At 39.3% G+C, this 17,704-nt stretch overlaps 1 protein-coding gene across 7 annotated transcripts in view; it reads left to right on the forward strand.

Moving 5' to 3' along the window:
• The window catches only part of FAM135A (family with sequence similarity 135 member A), an 80,859-nt gene that overhangs the window by 20,314 nt on the left and 42,841 nt on the right, over positions 1 to 17,704 (forward strand). For all 7 annotated transcript variants that reach the window (XM_042880081.1, XM_042880073.1, XM_042880123.1 and 4 more), the window contains one exon: positions 13,746 to 13,825. In XM_042880081.1, coding sequence (XP_042736015.1) covers positions 13,746 to 13,825 — 80 coding nt within the window. The remainder of the gene's footprint in view (positions 1 to 13,745; positions 13,826 to 17,704) is intronic.

The following is a 17,704-nucleotide window of genomic DNA, read 5'->3' on the forward strand; positions in this document are numbered from 1 at the left end:
ATTGTTTTTGAAACACTGACAGTTTCTGTGTCTGTCATTGCACATCCCTATTTATGTTTCCATGCTGTCTTTTTTCCTGTAAGCCCTTTAGCGTAAGGGCTCTGTCCATTTGCACAACAGGTAGCTAGTTAACTAGGCTTAATACAGGAAGGCCTATTCTCCCTATTTTTAATAATCATTAATAATTGCTTTTTCAAATTGGAATTTTCGAATTGGAAAATGTATTGGTCAAGAGGAACTCAGCTGATGGTTTGTAGTTAAGCACAGCACAGGTGTTGCTTTGAGATCTGCTTTGAAAACAGCATTATTCTATGTTTTCTCTGCCTGTGTGCAATCTTATTTTGTCTAACCATTTCTTTATTTTGTCTGTAATAGTGCACACAGCTAGCTAGATTTGCATTTAGACTTTTCAGTACTAAAAGCTCGATGTGTCTGATTTATCTTTCCTTATCTTTCCTTTTTTTTTTTTTTTTTTTTTTTTTTTTAAGGTAAAAGTTTCTTTTGTGAAGTCCAGTATCACAGAAATGTGAAAACACTTCTTGGAAGCTATTGGGAAATTAACTTTATGTTATTGTTCTATGCCATAGATGCATGTTTTTGGCCCTGTGTGGAGAGTTACAAATGTATCTCAGCAGCAATGACATTTTATGCTTCCATCTGTCTTGTTGTGCAATGTAGCATAAAAGAAAATACACTGAATCAGAGCATGAATTTTAATGACTCTTACTATGATTACATGGTAATTTAATAAGAAATCAGGCAACAAATGAAAGCTTATTTCGTTTTGTTTTCTCTGGATCCAGTGAATTATCTGCATAAGTTTTATAACGTGTTAACATTAAGTTAGCATTTTTAGCCCTGGCTGAATCAGGAGATGGACAGTTTCTGTTCCTAAATAAAGAAGCAGCCTCTGCAAATGGTTTATGTCATTGGCATATGATCAAATAGCAAGCAGTTAGGGTACACGGCATGTTCAGGCAGACCTGCTTGGTTTTGTTTGGAATTCATAAAGCCCAGTCAAACTTTTACTTTCAAACTGCATTCCTGTATGGCACAGACTCTAGGAAATAAGTGCTCTGAGTCCTCTTCTGACATGTAGCAGCAGATCTTCTGAAGCATAGTGCTGTGATCTTTACTTAATGTAATATGATCTTTTCAAAGGGAGAAGAAAACTGTCAGATTGGTGTAGTAGCTGCAAGATGAGCTCTGTTCTACAGCTTATGATTTTCCAGTAATACAAACAGCAGTAATGCAGGTTCAAGATTTAGCGGGTCAGGCTGTAAAAGCAGGGAATTGTCTGTCTGGGAAAAAAGCGCAGGTACTTCTCTTTCTCACTACTTCTCTTACTTTTTTTAAGTGGATCGATTTCTGCATCTAGTTCAGTGGTGGTCACACACACAGGTCCTTCTTGCTCTGAGGCAAGAACAGGCAAAACTGGGAATGAGCAATCAAAAGTCATATGTTAAGTTGGTATTGCTTCAGATGTTAGAAGTTAGTATGATCAAATACCCCAATAGGTCTTCGGACGGAGGATGCCTGAGAGGACAAAGATGTGATGTGGTCAAAAGAGCAATGTCTGTTTGAAGTGCCAAATGATGGTACTTCAGAATCTTGCCTTTTCAAAAGGAAAAGCCCTACGTTTGTTGAGAATAGTGGTTGGAAAAGTAAGTGTAAAATTGAGCACTGCTTCCTTTGAGTTAGAAATTAAAGCTTTTGATCTATGCTCTGCCTTAGTTATATGAATGGAACTTAAGACACTGGCAGGTTGTACCACTTGTCTTTAGATACCTGAATAAAATATCTGTGTTAGGATACTTCTGGCCACACAGAGAAGGTTGCTGAGTAGTTGTTCAAAGCCACTGTAAGTTGGGTTTCTACTCAGACTTGGAGAATCTTATCTTTTTATTCCGCTCCATGCATTAATTCCTAGAGGACTTGCCTTGCTCTTAAGAAACTAAATCAGATGACTACAGCTCTTGGTTTTAGATGCATCTTCTGACATATCTAAATATAATGGTATAGGTGCTTACTTCTTCAGTCATTATTCCTGGGTACATAACAAATTGTTGGTAATTGCAGCTGTACTGAAGGGTTTGTTTACAAAAATTTAACATTGTTTTTTTGCCCTCCAACACTCCCTCAGCCAATATACTTTCAAAAATATGCCTCAGTGTTTGATAAATGTTCCTGGGTATTCGTTGTATATTCTAGACTTCTCAGGTAATGGCTATGGATTTCAAATAACCTGGATTTTATTCAGACCTTAGCACCTACACCTATGTAGTCCTTCTGGAAGGAAACAAGTCATCCTAATATTCAGAGTTCATTATTTTGAATGAGTCAGATGCACTTTCCAGACACTGAATTTGGCAAAATTTACTTTTCAAGAATAAAATAACAAGTGTTTAGATGTGTTCTTTTGCCATCTTGCTGAAGCCTGCTGGAGCACTGCCATAGCTGTAGCTATTTTGTGTGACAAGAACATTAAATGTAACTGTGATATGGCTTAAGTCACATGTTTTCCTTTAAGGACTGTACTTGGAGGTCTGTGTAATTGCTTCTTTCTTTACATTATCAAAGAAATTGTGCCTTTTGAGAAAGAAAAGACCAGGTACCATTTCGTGTTGCAGTGTAAGGATTATGGATCAGCCTTGTGCAGTGTTGTCAGCAGACTGAATGAAGATTTTCAGCAGAAACATGACCAGAGAGTTCATTTTAAGGAGTAAGTGACAGTGCAAGACATTCCTGAATATACAATGATTTTTCTCCAGATTAAGCTCTTTTTTTTTTTTTTTTTTTTAACCTTTTTTAACTATAACAATATTGTTAACTTCTGTGTGTAGTATGAGAGTAGGTGTTCACTGAGGTGTTAGTTGAAGACATTAGAATAATGGTTTCTTTAGTATGTAACTTCTCTTTCTAAATCCAAGTTTTACTGATTTCAGTATTCTGGAATGGCATATGATAGCAGGAGCACTTTTAACTTTGCATTAAGAAACGTGCTTAATCATTAGCATTGCTAATTTTAAGATTCTCTCTCACAAGTGTAGCACTCTTTTGTAGCATGTAGATTCTTTGTTGGCTTATAGTTCAGACCAGTCTCTATCTGAGGGTAATGAGAAGCAAAGAAAAATCTCTTGTTTCTAAGTGTTCTTCCCTAATTACGTGTAGTTGGTTATTGCAGAAAGATGATTTATGCTAGTTCTTTAAATTAGCTTGAGATCCAAAGCAATCAGCAGGAATAGAGAGAAATGTTCCCTGAGTATTCCAGAGTCATATCTGCCTTGTGGAACAACAGAAAATCCTGGCATAGCGCCGCCTTGTGCTCCTGCTGTGCATATATCCATTCTTACATATTTATGTATTTGCAACCACAGACCATAGTTTGCTGGATTATCTTAGAAATGCAGCTTTGTCTGAATGTGGGTGCCTATCGCATACCTGTCACACCACCAAACTCAGTCTTGCTGCTTCTGCTTCAATCAAGTGCCTACTCAGAACTCACGTTGCATCACATCTCTTAAAGTCTTCTTCTTTCACTCATTAAACCTCCCGATACCTTTTCCAATTACTGTATGTCATACAAAGTAACTTTTCATACCTTGAGATTTCTTACTGTCATTCCTTCCTCTCCACTTGTTCTCCCTTTACCAGATTCTTGAGTTGACAGGTAAGAAACTCAAGATGTTTCCAAAGGGTTGTAGGCACTCAGGCTTACACATCTGAGCTCTTCATTTTTTATTTATTAAAGAAAAAAAAAGAACTTTGCCCAATTCAACATATTCATGTTAATCTATACAACTTAGTTTCTCCAGAAAGTTTGAAAATTCCTTGGACTCAAATCCATTGTGAAACAGCATTCTTGTCTGCGGACTTGTGGTTGGCTTAAGCCAGTACAGTGGCATATATCTGCCAAAGGGTTTAATATGCATGGTCATCTCTTGATTTGTTTGCCATTCTGTGATCAATCAGATGGTCAGCATTTGTAGCAGCTGGCAGCAGTGTAGTCTGGGAGGGGATTAAGTGGGCTGGGACATTAGCTAAGGGTGTACATGTCAGTGAAAAGGAGACCTGTTGGATAGCAGCAGTCTGAAAAGAGTCGTCCCTCTTCTGGTGTTTCCTGTGTGCCTGCAGTAATGCTCTTCTACCTTTTTATGGGCCAAGCCAAAATAGTAAGCCAGCAGAAGAATTACAACAAACAGACAGTATAATTCTACCTTCCACAGCTAATCTGCCAGTGCAAGAGCAGAAGATAAAAGCAGGGATCCTGTTCCTCTGTTCTATCACCAGCTGGCTTCTGGGCTGATGTAACTGTAATGCCGTGGAAGTTCAGTCCTCCATGTTAGGAGACTGTCAAACAGTAGGGTCTGCTTCATCAGTGTGATCTTTTGCTGACAGCAGTCCAGAGATGAGTATGTTTTGAAAGAAACCCTCTGTCTGAACTTCTGCCTCCTTCTCAGTTGGCATCACTTCCTGTAGGATAGGGAGTTGTGACAGACATCAGCTACATCCATTCTAATTTCCCTAGCTGTCATTTGCGGATACAGACTCTGGTTGGCAGTGCCAGTTTGCAGTTTCTGATTTCCTTGCTCCTGATTCTTCCTTGTCACCACAATGGACAGCCTCTCAGTTGTGCTGTCTGAGCTGCTGAATGAGTCCAGTTTGCAGCACTGCTCTGCAAGTAGCGTGCTGATAGGATTGAGTGGAGGAAAATATGCTGTAGCACAGGGGCAAGAGTGAGTGTCTGGGAGGACAAGGCAGAGGGAAAAGTGAAAACAGAGCTCTTCAAACTTGACTTTTTTGCAAAATTCCTTGTGTTGTAAAACCATAGTCTAATTTTCAAGACTTTCTTGGTATTTCCTTATTATGAAGAGGACGAAGATTTCCTCAATGCCAGCTAGCATGAGAGACAAATTAAAGGATTCAGACAGCTGTAGGGCAGTGAGGGGCCCAAGCCCTGATATTTCTGAGGGAAAGGACCCTAACCATTACTGCAGTGCCAGGACCTTTCCCACTGGAAAGGAGGAAGGAGATAACAGAAAGCAAGTATGCTGACATTCAGAATAGCAACCCCCCTGCCCCTCCAGTTCCGTGAGGAGAACCTACAAATACTTCTTCAGTGAGGCTGGCAGATTTCTGCTTACAAGGAGCAGTGGTGGAAAGTCAGCCTTAAACCAGGGAACACAAGAGGTTTTGGAGTGTGACTTTGCTCCTATCTTGCTCCTGCCGATGCTGTCTTAAGCTGGCTTAAATCAATCATGAAACTTCACCTTGCTTGAAGGTGAAAGATGGAAGCTTCTGCCACCGAAGGACTGTTGGTTTTGTTTTTTTTTCATAATGTCCAAATAACATCTAAGAGCAGTTGTATTAGAAACAACATTGATATAAACTAGAAAAGAAGAAAAAAGAACTCGAGCTGATGTAACTTCCGTAAGTGGTGAAGCTGTCTACAGGGAAAAAGATGAAGATGTTGGCAAGGTCAAGAGAGTGCTGACTTTTATGTAATGTATCTTGCATAAAACATGATAGTTTGTGTGCATTTGGTGCTGTTGCTTTTGTGGTGGGTTTTTTTTTTTTTTCCTTACCATTATTTTTGTCACAATTTCTTTGTGGTACCTAAATTTCCATTTTTCATTAAGTGCATGATATGTTTGCTCATAGAATAGAGGTTGAATTTCATTAAAGTAGGCTACCAAGAGAATGGTAAAGCTTGTATGTTTGATTACTGACAGATGAAATAGATGCACAGCTGCAAAACTTGGGAAACAAAAACTGAAATACCGTTGGAGCAAGTACCAGAAAATGAGTTGTCAGACTTGTCTTCTGGTCTCCCATCTGTTGTGTTTGCTAAACCTTGATTTCAAAATTAATATGTTATGATGTTTCTGAAGAAGAACTGCTGTCTGTTTGCAGAAGGTGGAGCTTTGGAAAAGCTGTGACTCCACTTGCCAGGAAAACTTTACATCCTGTACCTTTGTCCCCAGAAAATTGAAATGTTCGAGACAATCAGAAGATAAACACTTGTAAAATGTTATTTGTGATGCTAATATCTTGAATTAAATACATAAAACATTGTAATACTAATTTTAATCCATGTAAATGCAGTTGGAAAGTTTTCATAGCAGGGAAATCGTTAAGATGAGATCTGTAGAGTTCTTATAATTTAAAGATAACTTAAATTTAGAGAAAACTTAGCATGATTTATTATATTCCCTTCAGTAATAACAGGAAATAAAAGGGGAACTAAAATTATAAACAGACTGATACAAGTTAAGATTTATTTGATTAAATAAAAGCTAATCCATTATTACATGTTTATTAGACTCTTTAAAAAAAGAAACAACGAGATTTATTTGAGAGTAGCATTTCCCTTTCAAGTTTTTAAGTACCAGTGCAGAAATTGTACCCAACTGTGCTGCTGGTAAGAACATGGAGAAAAGCCTTTTGTAATAATAAGGCAAAATCCTTAACTGCATTTACTTTCCTGTCTCCCTTGTCTGATTTATTGAGGTAATAACCTTCCAAATAATTGCCATCCACCTCTCAACCTAACAACTCTTTCGTTCAAATACATCTTTAGTTGTTAGAAAACAAGGTGTTCCATAGACATGAGATGTATTTTTTTTTAAAGTTACTTCCCAGCAAAATTCCAAACAATACAGGTTTGTGACTGGCTGTGTGAAGTGCTAAATGCCTTTACAGCTTCTAAGATGGGTTTTTCTACATTCTTGAAGGAATTAGTGTTGTTAGGGTCTCTGCAGTAGCAAGGGGGGTTTATCACAAGATAAGACTGTAGGACAGGGAGATGCTGACAGAAGTACATAAAAAATTTTCTTCTGTTGGATGTTTTTAATATATAGCTGCCTCAAACCCTTACTGCAGTGGAACCTTCTGTTCTCCATTTTCCATTTTCCTGTGCACCAAATGAAGCTTGCTTTGCCACACCTGTCTGGTTGATGTCAGCTTGGACAAAGGAAAGGAGAGGAGCATCAGTAGTTTTCTTCACCTGAGAAGGTGGTTTTCAACAGGACCACGTGTTCAGTAGATCCCAAGGGCTTTCCTGAGGTTTTGCATCTGCAAGGTCACAGCTGTTCCCTCGTTTTGCAAACTGATAAATTTAGAAGCTGCCCTGCAGGTGACCCAGTGCGCCTGTGAGTGCTGAAGTCCAAGATGTTCATTGTTTGCTCTTGTTAGTGTGACTGAATCCATTTAAGTGTGCATTGAGTGCATGGGGACTCAGGGACAAGGTCAGAATCTGCCGTGTGCATTTCTGCCTTTCCTCTGCTTGGCAAGAGGAACTGCAGAAAAGTTTTACCTCACTGAATTGTATTATAAAACTTTTCCAGGACATGCATTTCCCTTGGAATGTGCTTTAGCTGGTGAAGTAAGTGGTTTTTTAAGTAAGTGCTCGTGCAGCTGTCTCTGTAAAAGCACACAGGCTTTTTTTATGCATGAGATTTTTTTTTTTTTAATAATGCTTGTCCTTGATGACTCTACTTGCACACATTACTGCGTGTGGTTCCATGTAAGAGCATTAAAAAGCCACGTAATCATTGCTTCTTATCTTTCCTTTTTTGTTGGTAGCAAGATAAATTCTGATTGTTACTAAGCCAGTTTCTTGCTCAGATTATAAATGAACCCATACCCATCTAAATGATGATCCCAGAGAAAAAAGAAATCTGTCTGTGTTTCCATGTTGGAAAGTATTTTCTGATTCATGTCAGATTTTAAGTCTACGAGATTTTAATGCAACTTGTTTGGAAAAGATTCAATCCTTTACTCAGGATGACCAGTGAAGTTCTTCCAAGCCTATTGGAGATCAGTAGTACTGAATATCTATTTTAGAAGACCTTTTTCTACAATGTCTGTTGTAAGGATACTAATCTCCAGATATCCTTCAACTTTTTAATAGCATTACTATGGAATTATGGATGTGCATGTTATTGTATTCAGGACCAAATGAGATAAAATGGGCAGCAGCAAACACATACATTTAGCGCATTGCATAGGCTTGAGTTGGCAGAAATGCTGCAGATATTTGTAAGCATTCTATTAGTGACTTCAATTTTCATTCTGTGTGCTGACACAGTAAATACAAAGCATGTGCAAAGGTACCTTTTGGGATATTGGTGTGAAATCGTTTCAAAACAAAGGTTTTATGCACTGAAATGGTAAGAGATCTGGCATTCATCCTTGACCTGCTGTCAACGATTTACATAACACCTGCTGTCTGTGAGCTGAGAAAGAAAGGATAAATGCTGGGAGCATTTAGAGAAGGAAAGGCTGGCAAATTTTAAGAGATAGTTTTGTATATTGTCTTTTTTCCCCTCAAGTTTATGATGTAATAGGAACTAGAAGATGCTGCCTACCTCACATATCACCTTGATACAGAATTCCAGATGTGGTCTAATGAGTGCTGAGTAAAGAGAGATAATCACTGTTGTCAACCAACTAGCTGTGCTTCTATTAATACTGCCCAGGATGGGATGGTGAGGCCCCATCTCTCTGTGTTCAGCTTTGGGCACCTCAATACAGAAAGGACACTGAGGTGCTGGAGCAGGTCCAAAGAAGGGCAACAAGGCTTGTGAAGGGCTTGGAGAATATGCTCTATGAGGAGAGACCGAAGGAACTGGAGTTACTTAATCTAGGGCAAAGGAGGCTGAAGGGAGACCTTAATGCTCTCTTTGAATACCTCAGAGGTGTTTGCAGCAAGAGTGGGGTTGGTCTTTTCTCACTGGTGACGGGCAACAGGACGAGGGGAAATGGCCTTAAGTTGTGCCAGGGTTAGTGCAGGTTAGATAGCAGGAAAAACTTCTTTACAGAAAGGGTTGTTAAGCACTGGAATAGGCCCCCCAGGGAGGCTGTTGAGTCGCCATCCCTGGATGAGTTTAAAACTGTTTGCTCAGGGACATGGTTTAGCGGAGGATTGTTAGGGTAGTATGGTTAGGTTGTGGTTGGACTTGATGGTCTTTAAGGTCTTTTCCAACCTGAGCAATTCTGTGATTCCATGATTCTCCTGCCAGGCCCCACTGGTGGTTTGTGTTCAACTTGGTGTCTGCCAAGGCTCTCAGATCTTTCTCAGCATGACTTCTTAAGACGAGCAGTCCCTGGCTATGGACTACTGCAGAGTGAGGGCTATTACTAAGACAGAATCCACATGATCTGTTGGTAATGCTTTTTCAAGAAAACATGCTCTTATCTCTGTACATAAAACATTCTTTTTTGACAGCAGTAAGCAGAGGTGCCTCTGTTCCTTATCAGGAAGATAATTTAAAGTAGCCTTAAGGCTACGTTATTGACATAATAATTATGTTTTTAGATGTTTCAGAAGTGGCATTGGCTTACCTAGTCTTAATAAGACTAGCGCTGGGATGGTCTGCCATAGTGTGCCTTAGTAGTAGTCATAGTTTCCTTTATTGAGAAGCAGATGGCCTGATGGTTTTTGGGGAATGATGAGAATGCATCTCCATAGCTACTGAGTTATATTATCTGTGAGAAAACTAAGTGTGGGCATTCAAGATGAGGTGGTGAACCCTGTAGTGAACAGTGTCTCCAATGAATGAACCTTCATTCTCCAGGTAAAACCCAGATAATGCATATACGTACCATGATTCAGCTGTGGAACCCAGGAGAAATGAAATGTTTCAGATGTTATTTGCAGAGTATTTTAAGGATATCTAAGATAATTGAATGTAACAAGTCTTTGATACTGAATTGTTGTCTGGACTCCCAAGGAGATGCAGTTGGATAGATGAGATTTATGAGTCAGCTGAAGATTTATCACAAGAAGACAACATTTATGGTACAGCTGAGAAGTAGTTGGGAGTGGTCAGTTTGCGTTGTTGTTTTTTCGATGGAAAAGGGAGGATTGAGACACAAATTGATAAATGTCCAGAGACGGAGAGATGAGAAATGAGAGTGCCCAGTCTTGATGCATTTTTTGAAATTTCTTTTTAAACCTCGCTGTCAAATGAGGAAAGTATCATAGAAACATAGAAATATTTCCTATATTGGAAGTGACCCTTGTTGGAAGGATCACTGAGTCCAACTCCTGCCTCCACACAGCATCGCCAAAAATTCAAACCCAGTGCCTGAGAGTGTGGTCCAAAGGCTCCTTGAACTCCAGCAGCCTGGGGCCATGACCACTGCCCTGAGGAACCTGCTCCATGCCCACTGCCTTCTTGTGAAGAACCTTTTCCTCACACCCAACCTGACCCTCCTCTGATGCAGTTCTGTGCTGTTCCCTTGGGTCCTATTGATGTCACTAGAGCTCGGTGATGCCCCTCCCTTTGTGAGGAAGCTGTAATGGGGTTTGATGTCTGTCTTATATTGCGGCACCCAAAACAGAATACAACCTGGCAGTCTCTTCCCTTGACTAGCTAGTAGTGCTGGGCCTGATGCACTCCAGGGTACACTTGGCCCTTTTGGCTCCCAGGGCACACTGCTGGCTCACGTTCAACTTGACATCAACCAGACCCCTCAGATCCCTTTCCATGGGGCTGCTATCCAGCCTCTTATTCCCCAGTCTGTATATAGAGCCAGGGTTGCCACATCCCAGGTGCAGAATCTGGCCCTTGCTCTTGTTCAGCTTTATGTGGTTGATGATTTCCCAGCCCTCCGATATCTCAGGATCTCTCTGCAAGGCAGAGCTCTCTACATTTAGAGGAATCAACAGCTCTTCCCAATTTAATATCATCTGCAAACTTAATATACCTTCAAGTCCTGTTTCCATGTCATTTATAAAATCACTGAAGAGAACTGACTCCAAAATGAAACCCTGCAGAACCTCATCAGTGACTGGCCACCAGCCTGATGTAACCCCATTTACCCTAATTCTTTGAGACCAACGTTATCAGCCAGCTGTTCAACCACTGTATTTGTATAGCTGTATGCTGCACATTTTGTCCAGAAGGAGGCTGTGAGAGTATTGAAAGCTTTGCTGAAATCCAAGAAGTTTACATCGGCTGTCTTCCTTTGGTCAACTTGGTAGCCTTGTCACAAAGGGAAATTGTTTGTAAAACAGGACTTTTCTCCTTGTGAACCCATGTTGGCTATGACTAATGACTGCATTGTCTTTCAAGTGTTTTTCAAGAACTCCCAGAATAATTTCCTCTATTATTTGAACAGACACTGAAGTAAGACTGACAGGCCTGTAGTAACCAAAGTTTTTTTCATTGCCCTTCTTGAAAATTGGAATGTTTGCCAGCTTTGAGTGTAGTGGAGCTTCACCAGATTACTAAGACTTGAAAAAGTTGAAAAATAATTGAGGGAGGTCTCATGATGACATCAGCCAGCTCTTTGAGTACCCCAGAGTGTATCTGAGCTTTAGAAAAGACTTCTTTATTTTCTGCATTACAAATGCTATTTGGTTGTAAATAAAACATTTTATATCAGTATCACAGCACTTCATTTGCAGATAGATCCTTAATCTATGGAATATTTAAAGATGAGTGATGGTGAATAATTTGGATAACTACTGGGTAGGATGTTGGTTTTTTTAATTGAAATATCTTATGCTGTAAAATAATTGTTTCAAAGACCTGGGTGCAAGATTTGAAACTATGGTTTGCATATTTGTCCTAAGCTGAACTCCTCCAGGATTTAAATATTCAGATTAACAGGTAAATGTTTTGCTGTAAACTGCTTAAAGTATAAATCTGCGCTGAGTATCAGAGCCACCTGTCTCAAACAAGCAAACAATGCACCTTCATCTCCCCATTAACCCAAATTAAAATCCATCAGGCAGGCAAAGGGTTTACTGGATAAAGCATAGAATGCTCTGCTTTTGATGAATTAATAATAGGAAGAGTAAGGTTGTCAAAACAGGCTTTTGTTTCACAAATTACATTCGAAGCATGTAATGAACAATTCTATTGATTACTGTTTTCACTGGGGCCCAGAATGTGAATAGTCATCTAATATCTAATAGCATCATTAGGGCAAATGAGTTTTACTGCATTAAATACTATGGAATTTAACCTCTTTCTCTGTTCAGTGTTCAGTTTTTGTTGTTTGCCTTGCACATTACATTGTTGCAGTCTTAATTCGTTAATCGACATTTGGTAAAGATTTTAAACTAAAGCTATGCTCTGTGTATCTGCAACACGATTCCATATGTAGTCTGGGAATGATGCAGATTTGAGCTGTTTTAAAGTCTGATAAAGGGACCCAGCTTGATAGAAGGTTAGTAAAAACAGAGTGTCGCTGAACTACTGAGGTGTATTATTTAATATAAACCATACCAAGGATTTTCCATTCTTTTCTCAACACCTGAAGTAACAAGCGTTGTGCTCTGCTATCACATTCCTATCATTTGGATCACGAGAAGATGTGCTTTGCAGGATGTCGTGCTCTTGTGTGGTGCTTACTGGGGGTCCAGAAATGACAGTGAAGCTGAAGCTGGTGAGAAGTATCTCCTTACTGAGGTTATTGTACATCATAATGTACCATCTTTCCTCAGTGTAGGTGAAATGAGTAACTCACCAAATGATAGAAGTCACATCTGACCCACAGAAAAGGAGTAGCTTAGCAAACTAGATTGCATCTTGCTAGATTACTGATGAGAAGACTCTCTTATCACCTTAATTCCTTACACTCCTGTAGAACATGATAGCGAGCACTTAATGTTAATATTTGTTTATCAGGTGTCAAAGTAATTCATGCTTTATGAACGACTTAAGAAATGTGCTTGAAATCTTCTTTGACCTGTGGGTGTCTAAATCAAAATATGTATTTATTAGTTTGCAGCAGGTTGCTTTATTCAATTTTTAAACAGTAGGAAGGATTTTGCTTTGAGCTCTTATCTCTAACCACACCACTGGCTTAAATATCTTCTGTTGGACCAGACTAAAATTTATTTACTAATTTTGTGGAAATGTTAATTTAAGAATGATTTTTATTTATTTATTCTTAGGCAAATAAAAAGAACATTTACTAATGAACTACCGGATCATTGGTTTAGGCTGAATTGATAGAACCCAAAATCAGAACAATGCAGTAGGTTGGGATACCTTGGATTTTATTAGTGTAGGTGATGAAGACAAGCTGTAAGATTGATTGAGTGGAGTAAAAAAGCTTCTGCCCACTTTCTACTTCTGAATGTTCTCGTTCCCTCCCTCTGGTGGAGGTGTTTTTTGTGCAGCTGTGTTGGCAGCTCATGGAACTCTCTCATGGAGGTAACCGCAGCTAACCAGCTCAAATATAAACAAATTATCTGAATTGAGATGACATGGAGAGAACACATTGTCTAAGTATTTATTTGTGGGTGCTTGTGTCATGTGAAAAGTCCAATAAAGTGCATGAGACAATTAGGGATTTCATAGATCACAATCAAGGCTGGAGACAGTATGGAACTAAACAGGATTAAAAACTCTATTTAAAGATGCAGACACAGACTGAGAAAACAAAAAGCAAAAGGTGTTGGTTATGTTTTTTGTTGGTTCTTTTTTTAGGCTGTAAACCTGCAGTTCCTACCCTTACTGGCATAAATCTACCATATACCTATATAAAAATCTACCCCAACACTGTAATTTGGAAAGATAAGCTCTGTGATCAATTCCTCCTTCTATTCACATGTGGCCATCTTTCTGCTTGATGAAGAGTCACAAGAGCACAGTGTTAATCTTTTCAGTCTTCCTTGTCTTGTTCCTCGTTCCTATTTTCTGCTTCTTCATTGTGTGTACCTGAATATGGTAACTGAGATGTACTGTACCACATGTGTTGCAAGTCACTGTCTTTTTCTTTAGCTTTTACCAGATTCGTGCATCTATGAAAATCCCTCCAAGAATTCCACACAAATTAGAAGCTAGTTTGTTACATGCAACTGGTAAGTGCAAGGCCTTGTAGTAAATGTAGACATTATCTTGCCTTGTTAATTAAGGAAATGTCATTTTTCCCTTATATTATTATAAGTAACATAAAAGCATTTCCATTTTGTTATTAACATAATTTAAATATAAAGTATTTCATTATATCCTGCTGAAAAATTAGTTTGTTCATAGTAATGAGACTGAAAAGTTAATTGCAGAATTTGCCTCAATAGTTTTTCTCTGTTAATTCTCTTTGCTGGTAGCAAAACATACTAATATCTTCTGGTTTGTTCCATCGATATGCTTGGTCTTCTTTGTGTTTTGGACCAAGATTGCCAAGGACAGTTCTCATTTAAGTAGATATCCTTCAAGTCATGGAGAACATTGGATACAGACTGTTATTGGGACTGTTAACTCTCTCACTCCCCATTCCCCCCCCCCCCCTTTTTGGTTTTTTTGAAAAAAAAGTCTAAAAAGATCCAAACTTACTGCTGGAAAAAGTTCTTAGTGCTCTCCCAGTTCTGTCAAGCCCACACCTCACTGTGCTGTAGAAATGTGAAAACAAAAATGAGTGAAGTTTTCAAGTGACAGGTGAAATTCTTAGAATTGCGAAGAAGGACCTACTATGGTCTGAGAAAAATTGAGATGAATTTTCCAAAACCTAAATTTGTTAGGCTATTTTAAACTTAATGTTGAATAATACAGCTTAGACACTGAATTTTACTCAAGCTTCTTGAGTATTTCTTGGATTTTCTAGATTTATGTGAAGAAATAATTCCTACAAACCAAAACTATTCCATTTCAAACAATGTGTGGTGTGGCTTAGGAAATGGGGCTGTGCTAAACTGATCCTTTTGCTCCAGTAAAAAAAAAAAAAGATTTTTTTTTAATCATTTAACTTAATGATATGCTTAATGTTGCTTCAAGAGTGTTTCTTTCATTTTGTGGTATATTTTAGAACAGTCTCCAGTTAATTTTTGGAAAGCTGCAATCTTGTTAATAAATTTGGTGACATGTGTTAGCGCTTTTGTCTCTCATTACTAGGCGTAAACGTAAAGGCTGCAATTTGATGTGAGTTAAGATCAGCAGTGCTGTCAAAACACATCAGCCCTTGATTCTGCCTGCCTGCTACTCTTTACCTTTATATTGCTCTGTGTGCAGTACTAACACAAATGTCTTGTTTGACTTGGGAAGCCAAGTGGGGAACTCATTCACATAAGCAGCTATTTCACAAAAAGTAAAACCCTCTAACCCGCCAAACTGGGGTCCTCTCTCAGTTTGGCATATCAGGTTGTTGTCTGTAATGGTTGTGCCACTGCAGTTTATATCCTTCTCCTCCACTTTAGTCAATGAAAGGTTGAGTAGAGCTGCTCTTTTTTTGGCTAGTTAAATGCATATCAAGCTACAGCTTTGCTTTTTGGTTGATTTTTTTTTTTTCTTTTTGTGGTAAAAGTGCCGTTGACATACTCATTTGTCCTTCTTGTGGATTTGACTGTGTTTTATTTTGCTGAGGACCTCTGCTTTCTATTTGTTTTGGTTGCTTGCTCACAGCTCTGCTACTGAAGGTTGGTGAGTAGCTGATACCAGTGAGTGAGACTGTCATGATTTTAGAAAATAGCTGCTATTCTGCTGTCTGCAGAACAGCATAAGAAATTTGACCCATTGACCGTAGGTGTCTGTTGTTTGTAGGCCATAGAGGAGGTTGTACAGGAGCCCACAGCTCTCCTTGAGAAGGACACGTTGTGTCAACCAGATGTTTTTGTTGTTCTGTTTTCCTAATACTTATCTCTCTTCTAAATCTCATTCTCCTCAACAAAGTCATGGTTTTCCCGCTTTATTCCAAATCATCTCACCTAGTTACTTCTAGCTCTCTGTAGCCTCCTTGCAAGTCAACAGCCATTTCCTTACCATAGCTGTGTGTTTTCTGCTCTCCTGCAGGCTGTCTGATCTAGATCTTCCTTCTGTTTCCACAGGTTAACTATACATGTTCGGTTTTTCCCTTCTTCCTATTGCTTAGAATAGAATCCTCAGAGTTGGAAGGGACCTTTAAAGGTCATCTAGTCCAACTCCCCTGCAATGAACAAAGACACCGCAGCTAGATCAGGTTGCCCATAGCCTGATCCAGCCTGGCTTTGAAAGTCTCCAGGCACAGGGCATCCACCAATCTTTAGGCTACCTGCTCCAGTGCCTCACCACCCTCACTGTAATGGACTTTTTCCTTATATCTAACCTCAATCTAAATTAGCTTCTTCTGCTTTTCTTTTTATCCCTTACCCAGGCCTTCCCTCCTTTTCATGAGATCATGAGATTTATAAATCCATGGTTCTTCCATTTTTATTTCCTGTGTCCTTTAGTAGTTACTTGAAATACTCAGGGGCCTAGTGAGTTAGTGGTGACATGGCAAGACATTTGCTTTAGCTCCAACCTTGCAAAGGTCTCCTAGCATTCTTGTAACTTGAAAAGTGATGTAGTCACAATTGAAGAAGTTAAAGAAAAACGTTGGTAATTGTACTTTGTTGTATCAGTTTTAAGGCTCTTCTGAATTTCTTCTTCTGTAAGAAACTCAACAGTAGTTTTCAGGAGAAAAAAAAAGCACTTTAGGAATGAAGTAGAAATGTTCACTGTGCAAAAAATTAATTCATGTAGTGGAATCATAGAACCGTAAAATGGCCTGGGTTGAAAAGGACCACAATGATCATGTAGTTTCAAGCCCCCTGCTATGTGCAGGGTCGCCAGCCACTAAACCAGGCTGCCCAGAGCCACATCCAGCCTGGCCTTGAATGCCTTCAGAGATGGGGCATCCACAGCCTCCTGGGGCAACCTGTTCCAGTGCGTCACCACCCTCTGTGTGAAAAGCTTCCTTCTCATATCTAGCCTGAACCTTCCCTGTCTTAGTTTATAACCGTTTCCCCTTGTCCTATCACTATCCACCCATTCATTCCGCACTGTTTTTTCTATGTGGCAGGGGAGGCTTTTTGTGAGGGTAGAATCCTAGTCCAGACTGTACATTGTTGACTTACTAATTAAAAAAAAAAAAAATAATAGTTCTACCTTGTTGATTTCATATTGTGAGACCTTGACCCCAGGTTGATGTGGCTCTGCCTGTTCCTGGCACTAGTTCTTCCTTTCCTCTCCTCTCTCACTTCCGAGGATGCAGTTTCATGTTATGCTCAGGTCAGCGGAACCGAGGGCTATAACTCAAGGCGCTGGTGGTGCAGAGGAAGCAGGACCTTGGCCATGTGTCTCCATTACTGCTTTTATATCAGACTGCAGTAGCAGAATCCCTTTTGCTGATGGTGTACAGCTCTGTCAGATTACGTGTAACATGAAACCATCCCCTCGCTGCCCTTCACCTCTAGCATATGACATGGATTGATACAAGGTGAACGTGGCCTTGCGTAGGGGAATTACCTTTTAATGATTTATCCTTTTTATTTTGTCCAGAAGACCTAAATTGATGATGCATGTGAAAGCACTTCAGCAAAGAAAAATGTATTTTTACAGGTTTCCAGTTTCTGATGGAAGCTTAGGCTAAAATGTTACAAAGGTGACAGAGTGCAAATATTTGCCATACACAGACTTGTGCAGTGATTTTCTGTCAATGGTCTGTGGGCTCCAGAGCTGTAAAGCAGGAAGTATTTATTCAGTTTTCTTTGTCTTTTGTGTATTCCTAAATGATTTAAAAAAAAAAAAAAATTATTATTTTTTTTTAATCAAAGTTTCACACTCCCATTTATACAACCTCTAAGGCTTTGTGTTGTGGAAGAGGTTAATGTGATTGAGGCTGTTTGTTGAGGACTGATAAGAAACTGTTGTCCTTTCTGTTGCCTCAGTTCTTCCAAGTTCCACTTTCTTCTATGCACTGTTTCACAGGATTGTGGCTGTTATCGTATTTC

Source organism: Lagopus leucura, unplaced genomic scaffold, assembly GCF_019238085.1.
Source record: "Lagopus leucura isolate 7727_CA_CO unplaced genomic scaffold, USGS_WTPT01 Super-Scaffold_73, whole genome shotgun sequence".
NCBI classification, from domain to species: Eukaryota; Metazoa; Chordata; class Aves; order Galliformes; family Phasianidae; genus Lagopus; species Lagopus leucura.